At 36.3% G+C, this 23,119-nt stretch overlaps 1 protein-coding gene across 1 annotated transcript in view; it reads right to left on the minus strand.

Moving 5' to 3' along the window:
- The window catches only part of LOC150085035 (mitogen-activated protein kinase-binding protein 1-like), a 265,918-nt gene that overhangs the window by 47,042 nt on the left and 195,757 nt on the right, over positions 1 to 23,119 (minus strand). Inside the window, exons 23-25 of the mRNA XM_090376439.1 lie at positions 18,412 to 18,492; positions 13,275 to 13,501; positions 10,828 to 10,937 (exon numbers count right to left, since the gene is read on the minus strand). Coding sequence (XP_090232565.1) covers positions 10,828 to 10,937; positions 13,275 to 13,501; positions 18,412 to 18,492 — 418 coding nt within the window. The remainder of the gene's footprint in view (positions 1 to 10,827; positions 10,938 to 13,274; positions 13,502 to 18,411; positions 18,493 to 23,119) is intronic.

The following is a 23,119-nucleotide window of genomic DNA, read 5'->3' on the forward strand; positions in this document are numbered from 1 at the left end:
CCAGAAAATGGCAGTTGAATGAATAAACAAGGAAGATGAAAAGTTGGTTCTGTGGGTTTGAAGTTGGACAGTAAATGGATGTTGACTGGTGGCGGCACGTGTTCGGACTGTTTTGAAAGAGAGAGCAGGAATTATAGTAGCCAATTCAGAAGAACAGTGCCCATGGAAGTATCTGTAGAAAAGGCATGCAGCAGAAACAGTATGTCTATGAGACAGCGAGTGCAGAGACTCTGTTAGAGATGAATCATTAATTAACCTAACTGCCCTCTTCTGAATGGAATCAAGAATCCTGAGAGAGGTTTTGGGGGCACCACCCCAGATGTGGGAACAATATTCCATGCCAGGGCGGATGCGATTTATACAGAGTGAGCAGCTGTTTGGAAGAAAAGTAACGCAGAGAGCGAAAGAGAAAACCAAGTTTTTTAGATGCAGAGGAAGCAATATTTGTAATGTGCTTGTGCCAAGAGAGATTAGAAGTCAGGGTAATCCCCAAAAGAGATATATCATTTTGCCTAGAAATCGGAGTGTCACTAAAAATAAGCATAGGAACAGTAGAATCCTTTTTGCGAGATATAAGACAAGACTGAGTTTTAGAAGGATTGAAATCAACTAAGTTGTCTTTGCCCCACTGGAGAATTACCTGAAGATCGGCATTTAAGGAATTGGTAGCAGATTTTCGAGAAGTTGAAGCTGATTGAACAGGTCAAAGTTTCTCAAAATTGAAAGTGGAATGCAATGTGCTATCATCAAAAAAACATATGGATAGAATTTCCAGTCAATGGAAGAAGGTGATTAATATACAACAGCAAAACAGTGGGGAAAAGAAATGAACCATGGGGGACACCGGCATTAGTGGAGAAGTTAGAAGACAGAGAGCCATCTACCATCACCCTCAATGAGCGATCAGAGAGAAAACTGGATAACCAATTACTAAAAACAGTTGGCAAACCATAAGATGGAAACTTGTTTAGAAGAACTTTATGCCAAACACGATGGAAAGCCTTTGAGATGTCAAGGGCAACTACTTGTGTTTCACCGAACCTTTCCACTGAATCAGTCCACAAGTGGGTAACATAAGCCAGAACATCACCAGTGGATTGACCCTGACGGAATCCATACTGGCGATCGTTGATCAGACGGAAGGTTTCTAGGTAGTTTAAGAGTTGGTAGTTAATTAATTTCTCCATTACTTTAGAAAGAGTAGAAGTAATTGCAATGGGATGATAATTGAATGGGAGGGATTTGTCACCCTTTTTAGGAACTGGCTGGATATGAGCAAATTTCCAAGCAGAAGGAAAACCACCTTTGGAATAAGAAAGTGAAAAAAGGCGACAAAGAACAGGAGTAAGTTCAGAAGCACAGGTTTTGAGAACAAGTGGAGAAATACCATTGGGACCTGGAGCTTTCTTAGCATCAAGATTCATCAAAATCCTTCTGACATCCTGTTGACGGAAGACCACGGGAGGCATTGAATGGAGCGTGTTGGGAATGGTGGGAGGTGTTTTACCGAGATCATTAATATATGAGTTGGAAGAAAAATGGGATGCTAGCAGGTCAGCTTTATCCTTTGGCTGAAGTGACAACAGAATCATCTGGTTTGGAGAGAGGTGGGAGCAGAGATGGGCAAAAGTTGCGGCCAATAGCTTTGGCAAGGGACCAGAATGCTCGGCTACCATTAGGGCAAGAAGCAAGTTTTCTACTCTTAGCCTGTTCAAACTCTAGTTTGGACTGATTAATAACTGCTTTACAATTGTTGCTACCTTTGGTGTAGGCAGAAAATGAAACTGAAGAATTAGAAACAAGCCAATTACGATATGCAACATTCTTCTCCTGAACAGCCTTAGCACATTTATTGGAAAACCAAGGTTTAGATAAAGGGCGAGATTTTAAAGTGGAGTGTGGGATAAAGGATTCCATTCCTGCAAGAATAATTTCACTGACACGATCTGAGCAAACGTTGACATCAGAAGTTTTGAAACAGTAATCCGACCAAGGAAAAGAAGAAAAGAAGTCTCGCAGGTCATCCCATTTTGCATTCTTGTAATGCCAAACAACACGAGGTTGGGAATAGCCATGAAATAAAGGCTCCATTGGAGAAGAGACAATCACCAAGGTGTGATCTGAAGTGCCTAAAGGATCTCTCACTTTGACCGTGAACTTAGCAGGTTTGTTTGGGAGAAAAAGATCAAGCGTGTTCGCTGTATGATTAGGGTTGTCTGGTATTCTTGTAGGTAAATGAACAATCTGTGCTAGGTCATTAGTAATTGCAAAAGCCTCAGCATCTCGACCAGCTGGGTCGGTGTGACTAGAAAACGGAAGCCAGCTGGAGTTGTGAACATTAAAATCACCAAGGAAAATTACCTCACTGTTAGGAAAGTTGGACTGGAGAAAGTCAAGTTGCAAAGAGAGGAAGTCAAAAAGCTCCAAGTGATTAGTGGAGTTTGGAGAACGGTAGGGACAACAGATGAATTTTACACAATGAGGTAGAGAGATTTTAAGCCAGAGAAGATCAAAGAGAGTAGATTTCAAATTGCCAAGTCTCTGACAGGGAATATGAGAACGGACAAGTGCCACCTTTGAGGCGAAAGGAATCATACAGCGAATAATTTGGGCATCTAATATGAGCAGTAGTTGAATCAACCGATAACTGAGATTCTGTCAGAAAAAGTACATGGGGTTTGGCAGACGGCAAGTGGAAATGGACATCGTTAAGATTAGAATTGAGACCACGTATATTTATGAAATGAATTAGGAAGTGCTTGGGAGGTTTAGATCTTTTCGCAGATAAGCTTGCTCTATTAGTTTGACAATTCATGGTGTATTCAATAGTAAGAAAAAGTGGGTGGGACATGCTGTATGAAGTAATGAAATTTTTGGATATGGCGTACACACGGTAAGAATATACCCAGATCCATGACATAATGTGGCCTCGACAATGCTTCCCGCATACACACTACTCGGACTCCCTCCAGTCACTATCTGGCAGAGTAGAGGTAGCAAGGTTATACACTAGCTGATCCAGAAGCCTCCCAGAGAGTTACCAATAGGTTTGGTCCGGTGTACTAACTAGCGGCTGACCTGCGAACACTGTTTTAGAGCTGTACCCTCGAAATGTAAGGAATATTGGATCTCGCCATGATGTTCATCATAACCTCAAAAGTCATCAATCATACTGCATGATGGAAGAGATAGGGAAGGGTTGACCGGAACTTAGCTCTAGAGACTAAACATGGGTTCCACCCCTTCCAGCCTCCAATAAGCAAAGTGGTGGTATTGCACCGGTTGATGAGAGTCATCTACCACCTAGTACTGCCTGGTAACATAGAGGGGCAGTATTCCTCCATGTGGTGTGGGCACCACACCTCAACCCCCGCTTACGTTGATTCAAACCTGGGTGGTCACCCACCATGTAGTTGTGCATGGAGGTTATACCTAGGATTACTAACAGTCCCACCATTGTAAAGGTGCAAGCAGAGGATTTGGCTGTCAGAGACCGTCCGGACTTCACACCGAAATTGGGTCCACTTGACTTGGGTGTCACCTGGATATCAGTTCCAGCAGCGTTTAAGACTCCCAGGTAGCAAGTGCAGCTTGTCTGGCATATCTGAAAGAATGTCTGTGACAACCTCAAGTGCAAGGCTCAAGGGGTAGAATTTTTTTTAAGTCTGATCTGTACTTGTTAACAGGAGAGACTGTTTCTATAGGGATGGGATACACTTAAATAGAAAGGGTGCAAGAATATTTGCTGATGCTATCAAGGCAGTGTTAGGTGGGTTGAAAAATTTCTAGTTTGGTGGGATACAAGGACTAATAGATTAACAGTAGCCACTGGCAGAGGTGAAAGTGATTCTTGCACTGCTTCTATTGGAATGAGCATCAGCCTGGAAAACAAGATGCAGATTATTTCAGAGACTGCTGGGAGTCATTGCAGTAGAAGTAAATACATGGGTTGTATTAGGGTAGCTAAGAATAGGAACAGGTGCATGTACACCAATGCTAGGAGTTTGGTAAATAAATTTTATGAATTTGAGGTGTTGCACAGAACATCAAAGGCAGATATTGTTGAGATATCAGACATGTGGTGTCACACAGATGTAAGGAATGTAGAACTGGAATTTGGGGAGTACAATGTGTACAGGAAGGATAGACAGGATAGGAAGGGAGGAGGGGTTACGCTATTAGTTAAGAAACACAAAATCCAAGGAAGTGAAGCCAGTCAACATCACTGGACAGTGCAGTGTCGAGTCAGTTTGGTGTGACATAAGCATTGGGAGATCAAAATTGAGAGTAGGAGTTGTTATAGGCCTAATGACTCTGATGAGTATAATAAGAAACTGTACAGGGAAATTGAGTGGGCCAGTAAATCAGAGAGCCTTATAATGGGAGACTTTAATTTCCCAGATATTGACTGAAATTTGTGGATTGGTCACTCACACACTAGCAAGACTTTTGTGGATTTATTGGATGATTGTTTTCTACATCAGCATGTTCAGGAGGCAACTAGAGGAAGTAATACCCTTTATCTGATTATCAGTAGTGATTCTTCATGCATTAAGAATCTGCAGATAAAGGAACCACTAGGTGGCCGTGATCACTGTGTGCTGGAGTGGGATTTACTCAAAAAGGTAACTACCATGAGGGGTAAAGGGAAGGGTTTTTGCATTTGTAAAGGTGACTACGGTGGTCTGAGACAGTATTTAAATTCTATACGGTGGGACCAACTGATGATGTTACCAACAGCAAATTCAAAATAGGAAGAATTCAAAGAATTTATCTTGGAAGCTACTAGGCTTTACATACCAACTAGGAAATATTGTTCAAGATTTAGGCCTAAATGGATGTCAGAATAACTAATGAGACATATAGCAGAGAAGAAAAATGCATGGCATACATAAAAATTAATGGGTGACATGGAAGCCTATGATAGATATAAGTTGGTGTGTAACCAAGTCACAAAGGAGGTTAGGCAGGCAAAGGCAGATTACAAGAAATCCTTGGCAAAGGATGCAAAGAAAAATAACAAAGAGTTCTTTACCTATGTAAACTATAGAAGGAAAGGGATATATTAGATTGGTCCACTGGATATTGATGGTTCTACTGTTGATGATCCTGCTCAGGTGGCTAACAAACTAAATCAGTATTTTGCATCTGCATTCACCAATGAGAAGTTCTGTATTCACCAGAGAGGGGAATGCCGGAGGTGACTTAAACTCAGGCAGTGAGCTAGATGATTTTGTAATAACTGAGAGGAAAGTGGAGGAGAAATTGTTGAAGATAAACATGAGAAAGGCACCCGGAGTGGACGGGATCTATCCAGTTATATTAAAGGAGGCAGCAAAGGAAGTAAGCAAACCCTTAGCCATAATTATGAGAGCTTCTTTGGACTTGGGGGAGGTACCCATGGACTGGAGGTGTGCAAATGTGACCCCAATTCACAAAGGAGGATCAAAGGGCGACACAAGTAATTATCTGTTCCAGGAAAATTAATGGAGGCACTGGTTAAAGAAGCACTGCAGGATCATCTAGACAAGGCTTCAGTTATAGCTCGGACACAGCATGGTTTTGTTAAGGGAAAGTCTTGCCTGGCCAATTTGATTGGATACTATGATGTGGTCACAAAGGAACTTGTGACCACATCCTTTGTTGTGGAAGTTGATAGCCTAAATAAATTTAAGGCTGAGCTGGACAGGAGGGGTGAAATGGGAGCGGTTTTTTTTTTTTTTTTTTTTGGCTGATGCTGCATAAGCTTGCTTTCTTGCATCATCATCATCATCAGCCATTTTCAATCCACTGCAGGATGAAGGCCTCTCCAGCAACTTTCCAGTTCCTTCTGTTTTGAGCACTGGCCATCCATTTACTACTCAAAAACTCATGAATTTCATCTATCCATCTCCGCCTTTGTCTTCCAGGTTTTCTTCTAGCTCCTCTTGGGTACCATTCTGTTATTTTCTTAGTCCATCTGTCATCATGTCTTCGAGCTATGTGTCCTGCCCAAGACCATTTTAGTTCTTTAGTTTTGATAAGAATGTCCTTTACTTGAGTTTGCTGCCTAATCCATGTGTTTCTCTTCTTATCTAACATTCTAATTCCCAATATAATTCGTTCCATTCTTCGCTGTGTAGTTCTTAGCTTCTCTTCCATTCTTTTGGTGAGTGCCCAAGTTTCACTTCCATAAGTCATGGTGGGGAGTATACATTGATTCATTATTTTACGTTTCAGACAAACTGGGATATTGCTCTTCAGTATGTGACTATATTTCCTGAATGCTATCCATCCAAAATTTATTCTTCTCTTGACTTCCAGCCATTTATCATTATTACAGCTAATAACTTGTCCCAGATAAGTATATGACTCCACCTTTTCAATTACTGCTCCTTCAATCATTATTTCCCTTTCCGTGGCATACTTGTTCATCATTACTTTTGTTTTAGCCATATTCATCTTTAGTCCAAAATCCTTACTAACTGTGCATAACTGATTAAGATTTTCCTCTAATTCTTTGGGATCGTGGCTTATGACCACAATGTCATCTGCAAATCGTAAATGGTTTAGGTACTCTCCGTTCACATTGACTCCTTTCTGCGACCAGTCTAATCTTCTGAAAGCTTCCTCAAGGGCAGCAGTAAACAGCTTCGGAGATATTGTGTCTCCTTGTCGAACTCCTTTCTCGATTTTAAATTTGCTACTGTCTTTGTCTAGTCTAATAAAGGATGTAGCACTCTCATATATTTTCTTCAAAATCATAATATATGGAGTATCTATGCCTTGTCTTTCCAGTGCTCGAAACATTGCCTTATGCTGTATGGAGTCAAATGCCTTTTCATAATCCACAAATGCCAGGCATAATGGTGTTTTATATTCATTTGCTTTCTCCATTAGCTGTGATATTACGTGAAGGTGATCCATAGTTGAGAATCCTGTCCTAAAGCCAGCTTGCTCTTTCGGTTGATTCTCATCAAGTATTCTTTCTAATCTGTTAGTAATGACCCTTGTGAACAACTTGTAGATATGGGATAACAAGCTAATTGGTCTATAATTTCCAATTTCTGATTTATCTCCTTTCTTATGCAGCAAAACTATGATTGCATTATTCCACTGCTTAGGCATCACACCTTTTCTAATGCACTTTGTGAACAGCCTTGCCAGTTTTTGTGTTATGTCTCTTCCTCCCAATTTTAACAACTCTACAGTAACTTCATATTCCCCCGGGGCTTTCCGATTCTTCAATGCATGTTCTACCTCATCAGGAAGAATATCGGGTATGTCGTATGTGTTGCTACTTTGCAATCCATCTTCCCCACTGCTGGTATCATTCCCTCGCTCCTTGTATAATTCTCTATAGTAGTCTTCTGCTATTTGAATTATGCCTTCTCTGCTGTTTATAAGTACACCATCGCTATTCTTCAGTTTCAGTATCATTTGTCTTTCTGTATTACTGCTCATGGCTGCTGATTTAAATCCTTTGTTTTCCCTTAATGCTTGTTCTACTTTTCTTGTGTTAAATCTTCTTATGTCCTCTCTGAGTCTCTTTCTAATGGCTTTGCATAACTCAGTATACTCAATTTTCTCCCTGGCTGTGTTTTTCTTGCTCTTCATTTGTCGTCTTTGGTTCATCATGACAAGTGTTTCTTGACTAATTTTTTCTTCTTTGGATTTCTGTTTCCCTATAGGTTTCTTGGGCTTTATCACTTTCAGAAAGTTGTAATATTCCTCATCGATATCTTGGTCCTGAGCAGTCTGCAGAAGCTCAAACTTGTTCTTAAGTTCCAGTACATACTGCTTTTTCTCCTCCTCTGTTATTTCAAAGACCTTTGTATTATTTACTCGAGTCAGTTTTTTTCCTTTCCTTTCCTATGTCTATATCAAGTGTACATCTTACCATTCTGTGATCACTTCCAACATTTACCTTATTCAGGACGGTAACATCATTCACAATATATCTTCTGTTAGTGAGGATGAAGTCGATTTCATTAGTTGTTAATCCATTTGGACTCTTCCATGTCCACTTTCTGTTCACCCTTTTCTTGAAAAAAGTGTTCATTACTGACATTCCTTGAGATTCTGCAAATTCCACAAGTCTTTCACCTCTTTTATTTCTTTCACCAATTCCAAAATTTCCTATAGTTCCTCTTTCTGCACTGTTTTGCCTTTTTCCAACCTTAGCATTGAAGTCCCCCATAATAATAGTGTAGTGGGTTTTCTGCTAATCTAGAAGACTCTCAATTTCAGTGTACATGTCTTCAACCTCTTCATCATCATGGCTCGATGTTGGTGCATAAATCATTACAATCTTTAGCTTGTACCTCTTAGAAATCTTGAGTATTAGTCTTGACACCCTTGGTGATGTACTTTTGAATTCCAAAATGTTGTTTTTAAAATCTTTATGGACCAGAAACCCAACTCCACCTTCACTCTTTTCACTGTTTCCATTGGTGTACAGCAGATTTCCACTTGATAAACTTATAAGTGATTCATTTCTTCTTCTTGTTTCAGCCAAACCGATGATATTCCAATTCACATTTTCTAATTCCTTTTCCAGCTCTAATATCCTGTCTTCACCGATGAGTGATCGTACGTTATAACAGGCCAAGTTCAATTTCCGTGCATGGCAGCCTGGTCGTACCCAGAGATTCTTAGCACTCTCTGCTTCCACTCTGATCCTCTCGCTGCCGTAACAGGGAGAGTGAAAGCTGCTGGGGACTGAGGGCCATTTGTATTGTTGTGCTCTCATTGCTGGAGGGATTGGTCTTTTCCTCTTCACGCTGACCAGGCGTCTTGAAGAGAACCACTCTGCATGTTCGTTGCCACCTAAGTGACGTAACAGGGCTCACCATCGAGAAGGTGTGCATGAGTGGATTTTAGGGAGGCAGGCCAACCGGACTTCTCCTAAATCTTCTGTAATAGAGAGATATTGGATCCATCAGTGTTTTAGGCTGAGTGTCTGATAACACACAGGATACCTGTTCCCCTCTAACTCTACTAATGCTATATTTGATGAAAAAGGTAAAAAAAAAAAAAAAAAAAAAAATTGATATAAAAATAAGAACATAAAAAGATAATAGCAGTGACAATGAGGAAATACACACATTCATGTGGTTGCACCCAAAAAACCACTAATAACTATCGACAGAATAATCATGAACTTTTTATTGTACCAAAAAATTAAAATTTTCAAGTAGGACTTTTCTTTAGACAAGATATCAAATGATATTTACACACATACATGCACATGCAACAGTGAAGCGGTGAGAAATAACCTAGAGAACAGGTAACTGAAATGTTTTAAAGGTGATATGAATATTACTTTTAGAGCAAAAGGATAAGCATATCTCTACTGTGATAAAAAGTTACAAAACAGGGAGGCACCCAAGATTAACTGAAAATATATCACATTATGGATAAACGATATCTAGAGTACAACCTCTGCTTATATCAATTACTTCATTGGAAATATGTTTCAATTTAAAGAGTTCTCAGAACATATTTCTGTTATTAAAAGAGGATAAGCTAACAAAATCATGAAAATGTTGGTGGTGAAAAGTTATGGGTGGAAATTATAGTTTTATAATGTATTTTACAGACAAGAGTGAATATATACTGAATGGCTACTTTATTAGCTATACTTACTCTTTCCACGATTGGAGCACTTCTTCAGTAACAGTATCATGTTTTTGTATGATGAATAAAGGCAGGTGGGCAGATATGTAGGGATTGTTTTTGTGTATAATTGTAAAATGAAGTGTGCAAGTGAAATGGGAAAAACAACAAAGGATTTAAGTGACTTTGAACATGGCATGATAGTTGGTGCTAGTTTATTGTGGAAACTGTAACCCTGCTAGTTTTCATGCATAATGGTAGTGTCCTGAGTGTATTGAGATTGATACAATAACCAAATAATATCTAGCCAATGGCGGCTCAAAAGATTTATGTAAGGTAACAGAAATGCTACAGTCGGGCAAATAACAACTGACTACAAAACAGTGTAACCAAAAAGGCATTTCAAAATACACAAACTGTCATATCTCCTTATAGATGGGGTACTGCAGTTTATAACCAAATGAAGTTCCATTCCTGTCAACTAAAAACAAGAAAGTGGAGTGGGCTTAGAAACACCAACACTGAAAAATGGAGGATTTGAAAAACATTGCCTGGTGTCTGGAAAATCCTGATTCTCAATGTTTCACACTGATGAGAGGACGAGAATATAGCGAAAGCAGCAAGACTGCATGGACCTGTAAGGTTTCAGCAATGCAGGCTGGTGGTGATGTAATGTGGAAAATGTTTTCATGGTGCATATTGGACCCCTAGATACCAGAGGAACAACATTTGGATGCTACAGGTTATCTTGAAATTTTGTCTGAGTAGGTATGGTATCCCTTCATGGCTGCAATGTATTCATCTGCAAATGAGTTCTTTCCAACAGGACAATGCACCATGTCACAAAGCCGGAATTCTGGAGAACTGGTTCCAGGAGCATGAAAGTGAATTCATGCCTACTGCAATCACCAGATCTCAATCCAATTGAATACTTGTGGAATGAGGTGGAACAAGCTCTTCGAAGCAGAGATTTGGAACTATCCAGATTGTAACCACGGTGGAAATCAATTAAGCCAACATGAACTAAGTGCCACACTTCCAACACTTTGTGGAGTTCATACCATGATGAATCCAAGCTGTTTTGAGGGATAAAGGGGGAACCTCTACTCACTATTAGATACTTTATTAAATGACTTAATAAAGAGGACCCTCTGTGTAATGGTGAGCATAACTACTTATATGAAACAAACTTTTCATTTATTTAAAGATTTATTTTACTATCTAGCTTACCTGGAGTATTGATAACAGGAATATCAAGCATCCTCTCTGACTTTGACCTCCTTAACTTCCGTCGTGCTTCTCTTAGCTCATCTTCATTTGTAGCACAAACATGAAATGCACTGGGAAGGGAGAAAAATTCATACAGTTTGAATTGAAACATCATAAAAACATTCTGGTGATCAAGAGTTAAGCAATCCTTATATTTTGATTATCTTATATGTGTAAAAGTTAAAAAAAAAAAAGAAAAAAAAAAGTTGTATTTCTTTCCATAAAAACTTTGAATAAAATTACCATGTTACTTCACAGATAATGTCAGGGTCTGTGCATATTAAGTTATACATTAAAAAAGAATATCCAGAAAAACATATTTTAAATTATTTCCCAAATGAAAAGCATGCTTACAGATCATTTCCATGTATGTCTCCCTTGTTTCCACTCCTTCAATAACTCTGGAGTAATGGAGGGGAGGAATACATATATGGTATATGTTTATAATATAATTCAAACCAAATTTATAACAGATGTCAGAAGAACCCAAAATTATCCTTAGAGGGATTTTATTTTTGATCTGTCACCTTGAAATAAGGTGGTGGCCATTTGTGCTGTAAGAACCAACTTCTTAGAGAACTTGTGCAAAGGCCAGTACAAATCAAATATCCTGAACGTACATGAGTAGGCCTATGGCATCCTGATGAAAGGTTTTATTTTTACCTACTATTTTGCTTAAGTCCGACACAGGCTCCATTACTCACTATGTTGAAAAGTAAGTTCAGTTCATTATTTCTACTTAGCTTCTTATATTCTAGTCTAATCTCATGATTTTATTTAGAGAATTCATTCTCATCCTCCAAATAAATAAGATAGAAATGTATTTTTGAAATGGGCATTAAGTGAGAACTTTAAATGAAGTTCATGAAAATATATTTTCAATACACATTTTTAACACACTTGTTTATATACATATCATCATTTAGTTCCTTGACAGTAAATAACAGATACATAAATTCAAATAATGTGAGGTCCTAACCATGTTGTATCCCTCAACTAAATAACTATATTATGAAACAATATTTCTGGATCCCGTGTGGAAACCTGGCATCTGATCAAAGAGAAAGAATATTTGTGGACTTAAAAAAAAACAGTGGGGAACTACTTCATCTAACAAAACAGTCTTTCCTCAAATTTCATCAGATGTAGTAGTTCTTGATTTTTCAGAGTTTGCAATAACTTTATTTTTTGGCCTGATGACATGATTCCAGACATATCTCTTCTTGGCTGGGATCTATAAATATTATGCATGTAATATGGTTATTTAGGTGAGTGATATCCTCAGGTCAGGATCTTACATTAGTTAAACTGATGTATCTGCACCCAAAATTAATGTCTGCATTTTTTATTCTGCTAATTTAAAACTGATATTGAAGAGGCTTTTAGATTTGAACCTTCCTCATGCTCTGATAGTTTTAAAAATGCACCATAAGATACAGCAGTTCAAAATGCCAAAATGTTATTGAATTTCTTTCTGTAGAGAATGCTAAGCCAAAAAAGATTCATGGGTACTTAAAAAAACATTTTTCTTGTGCGTGCGTGTGTGTGTGTGATCAGTGCCACAAATGTGACCTTTCATCTACAAGGAGTCAATTGTGCTGACTGTCAACATTACAACAATGGAAGAGGTTTATTATTTTGAACCAGAAACAAAGAATTTATCTGCTGAAAAGACAGCTGTGGAGTCATCCTTGTATTTTTAAAAGGAGAATCACTAAAAATTTTTAAATGCTAAGACACTGCATAAACTACAGGCTTGTATTACTGAATTTGTTCAGGTATGCAGAGTGAAGCCATTCTTCGCTAATATGATAATGCAAGACCATATAAGCCACTGACTGTACTGCAACATTCTCCATACAGTCAAGACCTAGCCTTGTCTGTTTGGTCCTTTAAAGAACACTGCATGAGCACTACTTTGCTGATGATGATTTGATGAAAACAGCTGTTAAAGAAATAGCTGCATGAAATGACAGATAACATCTACCACACAGGAATACACACCCCTATTCATCATTATACCAAGTGCATTGAAAGAAATGGTAATTGTGTGGAAAAACAGAGAATGATAAATAGGAGTAAATGTATGCAAAATTAGAAATACAATGTACCATTAAGAAATTTATTTTAAAAAATTGTAAACATTCATTTTGGGAGTAATTCTTCTCTGAAAAAACATGGCATAAAGCATGCCACAATATATCTTCAACTCCATGCATAAAAGGAGGCTTTAAAAATAGTTTTTTAATAATTCAGAAAAAATTTTCTCCAATAAATAATCCACTGCACAGCAAAAAATAACTCTGCAGTTTTAACAGATGATCAAAATAAAAACATAATTTAATTGGGGCACATACACACAGTTATTTAATTTATATAAGTATAATTTAAGGAGCTCATGCCCTTACCTTTCACCAATTTCAGACCCATCTTCTGATGGGGGGTAATAGACTAGCTCACCCAATTCTAAAGTTTCATTATCAGATCTTTCATCTTCAGCATCCATATCCTCAAGTTTCATGCTGCTTGTGCTACTGGAATCTGTCTGCTGGTGACTTGGCTGCTGTTCTTGTTTGCTACTTGGGGAATCTGACCGAGATCCACCTCTGTGAAGGGTAATTCTTCCCTCAGGGATCTAAAAATAATATCATCTCTAAGCATTCAAGTATTATGAAATGCCAATGTAAACTAATAACCATGTTTTTTTTTAGGAAAACAAACTATAAGTAATTATTTGTTTTCTTTTCTTTAATCAGTTCAACAATTACCTTGGGTTTTCTCAGGTTCACTACTTATTGAAATAAATTTTATCCAGAGTTATTTATTTTTCTAGGGAAAAAAAAAAAAAAAAAAGTTATCTTTCTAGCAAATAATTATTTTTAAAAAAATAATAAAAATAAATAACACTATTCAATATAATAGTGTTTCAGCTAGAAACCTATTATACTGAATTAATCTGGGGCAATCAATGCTTAATTGCTTATTTCTCCTGCAACAAATGATGAAAGCATGTGCTGCAGGCAGCTTACCATTTTCACGAAGAGCAGAATTTACAAGAATGTGCAAGGGAATTGGTTAAAGAATACTAATCAATTATTAACATAACTGGGTGATTTAATATTATGTTACTATTTAGATTACTAAAGCATAAGGAACTTGCACCCATACCTTTCACCATGGTTGGCCAACCTTTTCCTGCTGTTGTTGTTATTTAGTTTTTAGGAGCATTAGCAACTAAAGCCATATTGCTCCGGGGATATGCAGTGGGCATTCCCTGACCTTTCCGCATCCTCTGTATTTGGTGGTCAAGGGCTCGAACCCCGGTCTAATCAAGAAGCGTGTGCTATGCAATTCTAGCAATAAAAGTGAAGTTGAAACCATGTTAGTGTTTTGCAAACTTTTTTTGATGCTGACACACAAATGCATGTGCCAGAAATAATTCAACACCCTATTCAGAATTTTGTAATTATTTAACTTCCTGTTTTTTTTTTTTTTTTTTTAAGTTGATGGTATATGCAATGGAATGAGTCTTCTTTGTTTTGGGCCAAAAACATGTAAACTGGGTAAAAGGGAAAGATGTGTGTTACTAGGCAAACGCTTAACCAAGGCTATTTGAAATAAACTAGGTCAGTTATTAGCTATCAAAGAGAAAGAATGTGTCCAGAGCTAACTGACCTTTGAGAACAAAGCATGTGAAGAAATAAATGTCATAAATTCTTCATGCATTAATCAGTTATATCGATATATGCAGTGAACAGAAATCAGACTGAAAACAATGCTAGCATCATATAAATCAGCGTTTCCCAAACTGTATTTTGCAGAACACTAGTGTTCCGTGAGATGTGAACAAGTGCATGTGAAAAATCTAATTAATAATTAAAAAAATAAAACAAAATAAATAAATTTTGCATATTTGTAGCGTACACCACTTTTGTATCATAATTTTTTTTGGTTATTAATACACTGGCATAGACTAATAATCAAATTGACCACGGAACACTATTTTGGCAGGCTTTGCATAGACAACTATGTGTAGAGGTAATGACATCTACAAAAAAGTAACAATGTAGTGATCTAATATGCCATTCGTATGTGATTTAATAAATAAATAAATAAATTTTCTGTTTATACTCCGGGATGACCACATGGTCAGAGGATTTAGCCTAGAGTACACGGGTTGAAGGAGAGGAAGAAGTGAACCGATATCATAACTAAACTCACTTCCTTGTATACATTTCCATGGATTTGTGGTTGAAAAAAGGAACTTTAAAACGAGAAGCAAGTACTCCTAGTAGTGCAACTGTGGTCGATGAAAACGAACACAATATTATCACACTTCAAGGTGAGGATGAACAATCGCAACCTTTTGTTCCCCAAAAAATCCGAAGTGAAAAAACAGGAACCAACTAATAAAAGACCAAAACAAAAGTATGATTACAGTTATTTGAATTTCGGCTTTACTTGGAAATAAAGATGCTCCTGATGCACAGTGTGCCATATGTAATAAAATATTAGCAAACAGTTCTTTGGCTCCCACTAAACTTCTGTTTCGTATGTGTTCCATAAATATACTGCGAGATGAAAAGTGTTCCGTGACTAAAAATGTTTGGGAACTGTTGATATAAATGTTTGGCAAACCCTTTGGGATGTGACACAGCACCGAAAGAAAACCTCTGCTATTATATGCTTGGTTTGATTTCTGATTTTTCATTTGTCGTATAATTTTTTACATTTTTTTTTTCACATAAATAGACATGCCACTAACATTTCATGTCATATTTTTTTTTTTTTTACATTGGGAGCAGAAATGGTCAACCTGTAGCATGCAGGTCACAAGTGACACGTGTGCTGGCCAACCCTATCTTTCACCAATTTCACATCCATCAGAAGATGGATTTGAAATTAATGGATAAAAGACTAGATCACTAACTTCTAAAAAATTCATTATTAGCTCTTTCATCCTCAGCATTCAAATTCTCAAGTCTCATAAGCTAATGTTATATCTGTGTAATGCACACCACAATTGAGAAAATTGTGGTGTGCATTACACAGAAAATTTTTTGTATTAATTTATGGGAAATAGGCTGCTATCCATATAATGAAATTAAAAACCCCCAATAAACGTTTATATTTGCAACTAAGATGTATATATCGGTATGCATCTGTATTACTAGTAAGATTGATTGCTTTATATAGTTGTTGGTGGATTTTGAATGTTTTCATAGCTGATGAAGAGAGCATATAAAAGCTTTGGCTTTAGGCTTTCTCAAGTTAGTCAACAACATTTTTCCAGGATAGCCAAAGAAGCCTTAGTCCTGTGCAATGTCTAACCAGAGTGCTATTTGGAAGTCTAAAATGCTGATGGAACTAGTATTGTGATCATACTGAGAACCAGGTGCCCAAGATGCCATATAAATCCAATAACAATCAATTCACATCCATAACATGTTTGTATCTGTACTTCTTGATGCAACTGATGTGGAAGCCAACTGTTGATTACAGCCAACAAGCATATAGTTATTTTAATATAGTGCAACCTTGATAGAGGTGTCAGTTATTGTTATTTGGTTTTTAGGAGCATTAGCAACTAAGGCCATATTGCTCGGGGAATATGCGTTGGTCATTCCCTGACCTTTCTGCATCCTCCATATTTGGTGGTAATGGGCTCGAACCCTGGTCTAATCAAGAAGCATGTGCTATGCACTGCTGCTCCTTCCCACCTGGCTAAGGAGGCACCTGATAGAGGTGTCAGAGAACAACTTGAATCCCCACATTATAAGCAAAGCATGTCATAGCCAAAAATAAAATTTAATTTTAAAATAAAAAATTATTTTTTAACTGAAAGATGATCTATTTTAAGCAAGCATTTTTAAATAATCAAATTTCATTTTACATGTTTTTTTTTTTGTTTTTTTTTTTCTATTAGTTTTACTATTTTGCCTTTGGGAAAATAGTAAAACTAAAAGGGAGAAACTTTGGAAAATGTGTCATTATGCAGCCTTGACCAACACACTGGGTGAGCAATATGCAATGGTGCCCCATATTGTACAGAAAACTACACAAATTCCTTTGTTTAGCTGGATGTATCACATTGGTCCATGGCCAATTACTGCTATAATTTGATTTATAGCAAAGAAACGTAGAACAAAATAGAAACATTTCTCAGGATCACTTGGATCAGCTGCTATTCTATGTACAAGTTATACAGGTGACAGAGTAACATGCTTAATAAGACCACACTGAGTATGAATGCCTCAGTTATGTAAGCAATTGGCCAACTACTATCAGATGAATGTGAATTACATGGTGGACTGATGTAAATTCTGCAACAGAGAACCATGGCTTAATTTTTTTCAAACAATATTTGCAAAAAACAACCAAGAAATTGCTGCTGCTTGGTAACAGCTTAACTGACTGGCCATGATCCTTCAATGCAAGTCTTATGGTAAGTGAATTTTTTGTCTCAGGTCTTTTTTTTTTTTTTTTTTTTTTACTGTTCTGTTTGTCCATTTTCTTCTAGAGCACCTCAGATTTTTTTTTTTTTTTTTTTTGCTACATTATTCTTTTTTATTGCATATTTCCTAATTTCAGCTCTGACAAAAATTGAAAAAATACATTTTAATTTCAAAAATCCAAACTAAGCATATAATATATTTGTAAAAACACGGCAATTCTGTTTTTATACATTTTTGGAGTAAACCCAGACTAAAAGCCTGTTCACAGTAAAGATTAAATATTTTCTTCATTTTAAAATTAAAACTGCTTCTAATGTTTTATTTGATGTAGTAGGTTACAATTCCATTCTTAAAATAATACTTCTTAATTTTGCCACCTGTCTTTTTCACAAACACTTTGAATGAAAACCAGTTAACACTTTCTACAAGTATGAAATGGAATTGTGTTTTTTAACTTAAGAGTAGATATCTGAAACTCAGTTACATTTGGAGAAAATATAAAATAATTACATGAATCGAGGCGCCTCCGTAGCCAGGTGGGCAGGAGCAGCAGTGCATAGCACACGCTTCTTGATTAGACCGGGGTTCGAGCCCGTGACCACCAAATACGGAGGATGCGGAAAGGTCAGGGAATGACCACCGCATATCCCCGGAGCAATATGGCCTTAGTTGCTAATGCTCCTAAAAACCAAATAACAACATGAATCGACCCAAAGTATTTTAGAAACAAAGAGACGAGTATATATAAGGCACAAATGAATTGCAGAAAAACATCAAGACTCCAATGTTGACTATTACACAAAACAAAAGTAAAACCACAGTGTATGCTGAGCAGTGGTCACCTGATGGCAGCATTACATCTATCTTGATAAATTTGAATATTAAGAACATTTGGTTGAACATTTGAAGAACAGGTGAATATTTGAAAAACATAATATATAGTTATTTGAAAACATAAATCTGATAAAAATAAAAGGAAAACTTAAAAAGAAGAAAAGTAAATATTCAGAAAAAAAGACGTGATTTCTGGAAATATTCTAGGGAAATTACATAAGTTGGCAGGTATAAGTATGCTGTTTATGGTTTATACCTGATGAAAGCTTTCTGTCTGTATTTCTTTAAGACTCTCAATGGAAACTTCAAATTCTTCCTTTATTTCATCATGCTGCACCTATTGAATAGAAATTTAGGCTAAATTAAATAATTAAAATAAACTGAAATTAATGTTAGCTCAATAAATATAGAAATGTCTAGGACAGAAAAGTTCAGTTAATTTGAAACCAAATAAATGACCACATATCTAAGCTTATTATCAGAACAAAAAATGATAATAAGTCCTCAATAGAATGACTGACTTATCAAGAACTGTAAAATTCTATAATTCTGTATTGTTTTGTAAAATTTATGAATAGCCTCCCATTTTGATTATCTGTTTAAAAAAAAAAAAAAAAAAGGGATGTCAACGTTTGCATAGATCGCCAGTGAAATTATTCTTGTAGGAATGAAATCTTTTATTCCACACTCATGTTAAAATCTTGTCCTTTATCTAAACCTTGGTTTTCCAATAAACATGCTAAGACTGTTCGAGAGAAGAATGTTGCATATCGTAATTAGCTTGCTTCCAATTCTTCAGTTTCATTTTCTGCCTACACCAAAGCTCGCAATAAAGCAGTTATTAATCAGTCCAAACTAGATTTTGAACAGGCTAAGAGTAGAAAACTTGCTTCTTGCCCTAATGATAGCTGAGAATTCTGGTCTCTTGTCAAAGCTATTGGTCGCAACTTTTGCCCATCTATGCTCCCGCCTCTATCAAACCCAGATGGTTCTATTGTCATTTCAGCCAAGGAAAAAGCTGACCTGCTAACACCCCATTTTTCTTCCACCTCATGTATTAATGATCTTGGTAAAACATCTCCCAACATTCCCAACACGCTCCATTCAATGCCTCCTGTGGTCAAAGGGATGTCAGAAGGATTTTGACAAATCTTGATGCTCAGAAAGCTCCAGGTCCTGATGGTATTTCTCCACTTGTTCTCAAAACCTGTGCTCCTGAACTTACTCCTGTTCTTTGTCACCTTTTTTCATTTTCTTATTCCTTTCACTTTTTAATCAACAATCGCCAGTATGTATTCCATCAGCATTGATCCACTGGTGATATTCTGGCTTATGTTACCCATTTATTAAATGGAAAAGTTTGGTGAAACACAAGCAGTTGCTCTTGACATCTCAAAAGCTTTCGATCGTGTTTGCATAAAGGTCTTCTAAACAAGCTTCCATCTTATGGTTTGCCAAGTGTTTTTTGTAATTGGTTATCCAGTTTTCTCTCTGGCTGCTCAACTGAGGGTGATGGTAGATAACTCTCTGTCTTCTAACTTCTCCAGTAATACTGGTGTCGCTCAAGGTTAAGTTCTTTCCCCCTGCTGTTTTCGCCTTGTATATTAATCGCCTTCTTCCATTGACCGGAAATCCTATCCATAGTTTCAGTGATGATTGCACATTGCATTCCACTTTCCAGTTTGAGAAACCTTGCCCTGATCAATCAGCTTCAACTTCTTGAATATCTGCTACCAATTCCTGAAATGCCGATCTCCAGATAATTCTCCAGTGGGGAAAAGGCAACTTAGTTGATTTCAATCAGTCTAAAACTCAGTCCTGTCTTATATCTCACAAAAAAGGATTCTTCTGCTCCTATGCTTATCTTTGGTGACACTCCAATTTCTAAGCAAGATGACATATCTCTTTTGGGGGTTACCCTGGCTTTTAATCTCTCTTGGCACAAGCATAATATAAATATTGCTTCCTCTGCATCCAAAAAACTTGGTTTTTACTTTTTTTTTGCTCTCGGCAATTACTTTTCTTCCAAACAGCTATTCACTCTGTACAAATTGCAAATCCGCCCTGACCCCAAAACCTCTCTCAGGCTTCTAGATTCCATTCAGAAGAGGGCAGTTAGGTTAATTAACGAGTCATCTCTAACAGAGTCTATCCACTCTCTGTCTCACAGATGTACTGGTAAAGATGAACAGAGCACTGTTCTTCTGAATTGGCTTCTATAATTCCCGCTCTCTCTCTTTCAAAACAGTCCGAACATATGGCACCACCAGCCAACATCCATTTACTGTTCAACTTCAAACTCACAGAACCAATTTTTCATCTTCCTCGTTTATTCATTCAACTGCCATTTCCTGGAACAACATTCCTACATATGTTTCCTGAAAATTACAGTCTACAGAAATTCAAATATAAATATCTTTTTCATCTTCTCCACCTCCAACCCAAGCACAGTACTAAGTACTATAGGTTGTAATACCTCTAGTGTTTGGGGTTTTCATAAAAAAATAAAAAGTACCTATAGAATATACCCCCCCCCCACACACACTATATATATACAGGGTCATTATAAAGTCCTTGTGCAGTTTTAAATTTTCATGACTTCTGTTGTATACACAATAAAATCAAGCTGCAAAAAAGGGTGAGTGAAAGAATTTATTATAGTTTTACATATATTTATTTATTTATTCTTGGGATTGTTAATTCTCAAATAAATTGTGTGCAGTAATCTTCTTCCAGAGGATTACTACACATGATCATGGTTTATCATTGACAGAACCTGTTTCTTTAAACTTTTTCATCCAGTTAGTTATGGAATTCCTATGCAGTGCATCTTTGTTGTAATGGGTTCTAAATATTTTTTGTACTGCAATTACAGACTTTAACTCGGCCAACCACAGCACACAATTTACTTTCTCTTCTATTGAAGCCATTTGGTAAAGCCTAATTCTGCAAAAAAATAATAATAATAAAATTTTTGCTAAACTACAATAAATGAACCACTCTTAGTACATACTAAACTTCACTAAATTACATTTCTAACATTTTTTAAAGATTGATTTTATCATGTATAGAACGGAAGTTATGAAAATTTAAAACTGCACAAGGACTTTATAATGACCCTGTATACATATTAAAAAAAAAAAAAAACTTTAATCATGTTTTTAAATGAGACAGTTTCTTCATGGGTGATATCCATCAAGAATTAACGATTCCATTGCTTTATACACAATGATAAAAAAAAAACAGGCATTATTCACTGCTTATAAAAAAGAAATAAGTATATACCTTATTTCTTTTTTTTTAAAAGAAATAAGGTATATACTTATTGTAAAAATGATATATAAAATATCGTTTTTACTTGTAAAAATTATATTTACATACTTACAATATGTAAATAATTACATACTTACTTTAGATACTTACAATAATTATATTAACTGCATAAAATGCAATTAATATAATTATTGTAAGTATCTAAAGCTGTGGGTCCTAGGACTTTAACTACTTTTCGGGGGTTGGCAGCAAAAATCGTAAAAGCCACTGCAATAAGCCAGGTCTCTGTTTCTGTTATAATGTGCATGTAAGAGGTATACGTATACATCATAGCCAACCACACAGAGACCAGAAAGAAGAATAAAAGAATAAATAAACTTTAAAAAATAATAATAATAAATAAGTTCATGCCAATAGAACCCTGTGGAAAAAGAAGAATGAAATATAAAATCAAAGAAATCTAAGAGATGGGGGAAAAACAAGAAATCTCTTAGATTTCTTTGATTTTATATTTCATTCTTCTTTTTCCACAGGATTCTATTGGCATGAACTTATTTATTTATTATTATTATTTTTTAAAGTTTATTTATTCTTCCTTCTGGTCTCTGTCGGGTCGGCTATGATGTATACGTATACCTCTTACGTGCACATCATAACAGAAACAGAGACCTGGCTTATTGCAGTTGCTCCTACAATTTTCGCTGCCAACCCCCAGACAAAGTAGTTAAAGTTCTAGGACCCACAGCTTTAGGTACTTACAATAATTATATTAACTGCATTTTATTTCAGGTAATTTGTTTTTAGCATACAGGTTTTCTCAATTCTTCAATGGTTATTACACCTGATAGCTCAACTCCCCTACCAAATACACAAATACACTGATAATTACCTTTTTGTCTATTTTTCATTATGGTTGCTGGTTTTTTCTACATTTACCATAGTACCCCAGATCCCAGTCTTATATATTTTTTTACAAAAATTTTAATTTCTCATTCCTGTTTACTAAGACTTTCAGTAATTTTATTGCATCTTTATCATTTTTTTATATATATATATATATATATATATATAGTCCATTCCGGTTATTTGGGACCCATCGGGACTAGTGCATTTTGGCCTGATTAAGCGGCTGCCCCAATTATCTGAAGTTTCACGTACATAGTTAAAAATTCAATGTACCCCCCCCCCCCTTTACAATTAGTTCACTGTACAATCAAATCACGTTACGACGAACTCACCATAGTAAAGTACCGTTCACTATACGATATGTAGAAAGCACCAGTCATTGTGATCACGCTTGTGAACTGAATTTTAATTCTATTAAACAGCGATTCTAATTAGAGAAAATAGGAGGAATATTATCCACAGGCTATAAAAGTAAAGATATATTAAGAACAAATTTACTCTTTATTACCTTACCAATTAACAAAATTAAACGATACGTGAAAATCAGAATTTATGTGTGGGTATGTTTTTGATTTAAATCAAAAACATACATTTTGATTTAAATCAAAAACATACACCAATTTTTAATGCTAGGAGCCGCTAGCGTACCCACACATAAATATACGTTTAACCCGCTAAATCAGTCTTTTGTTCAGTTTGGCTAGCAATGGTAAGTCCTTGTCTTACGGTATATACTGATTTTCCTTACTTTTGGCTTTACTTTTTTCATTGTCTTAGCATTTCAC

This window comes from Mastigoproctus giganteus, chromosome 6 (genome assembly GCF_048544385.1).
Source record: "Mastigoproctus giganteus isolate SK-2022 chromosome 6, ASM4854438v1, whole genome shotgun sequence".
In the NCBI taxonomy this organism is placed as follows: Eukaryota; Metazoa; Arthropoda; class Arachnida; order Uropygi; family Thelyphonidae; genus Mastigoproctus; species Mastigoproctus giganteus.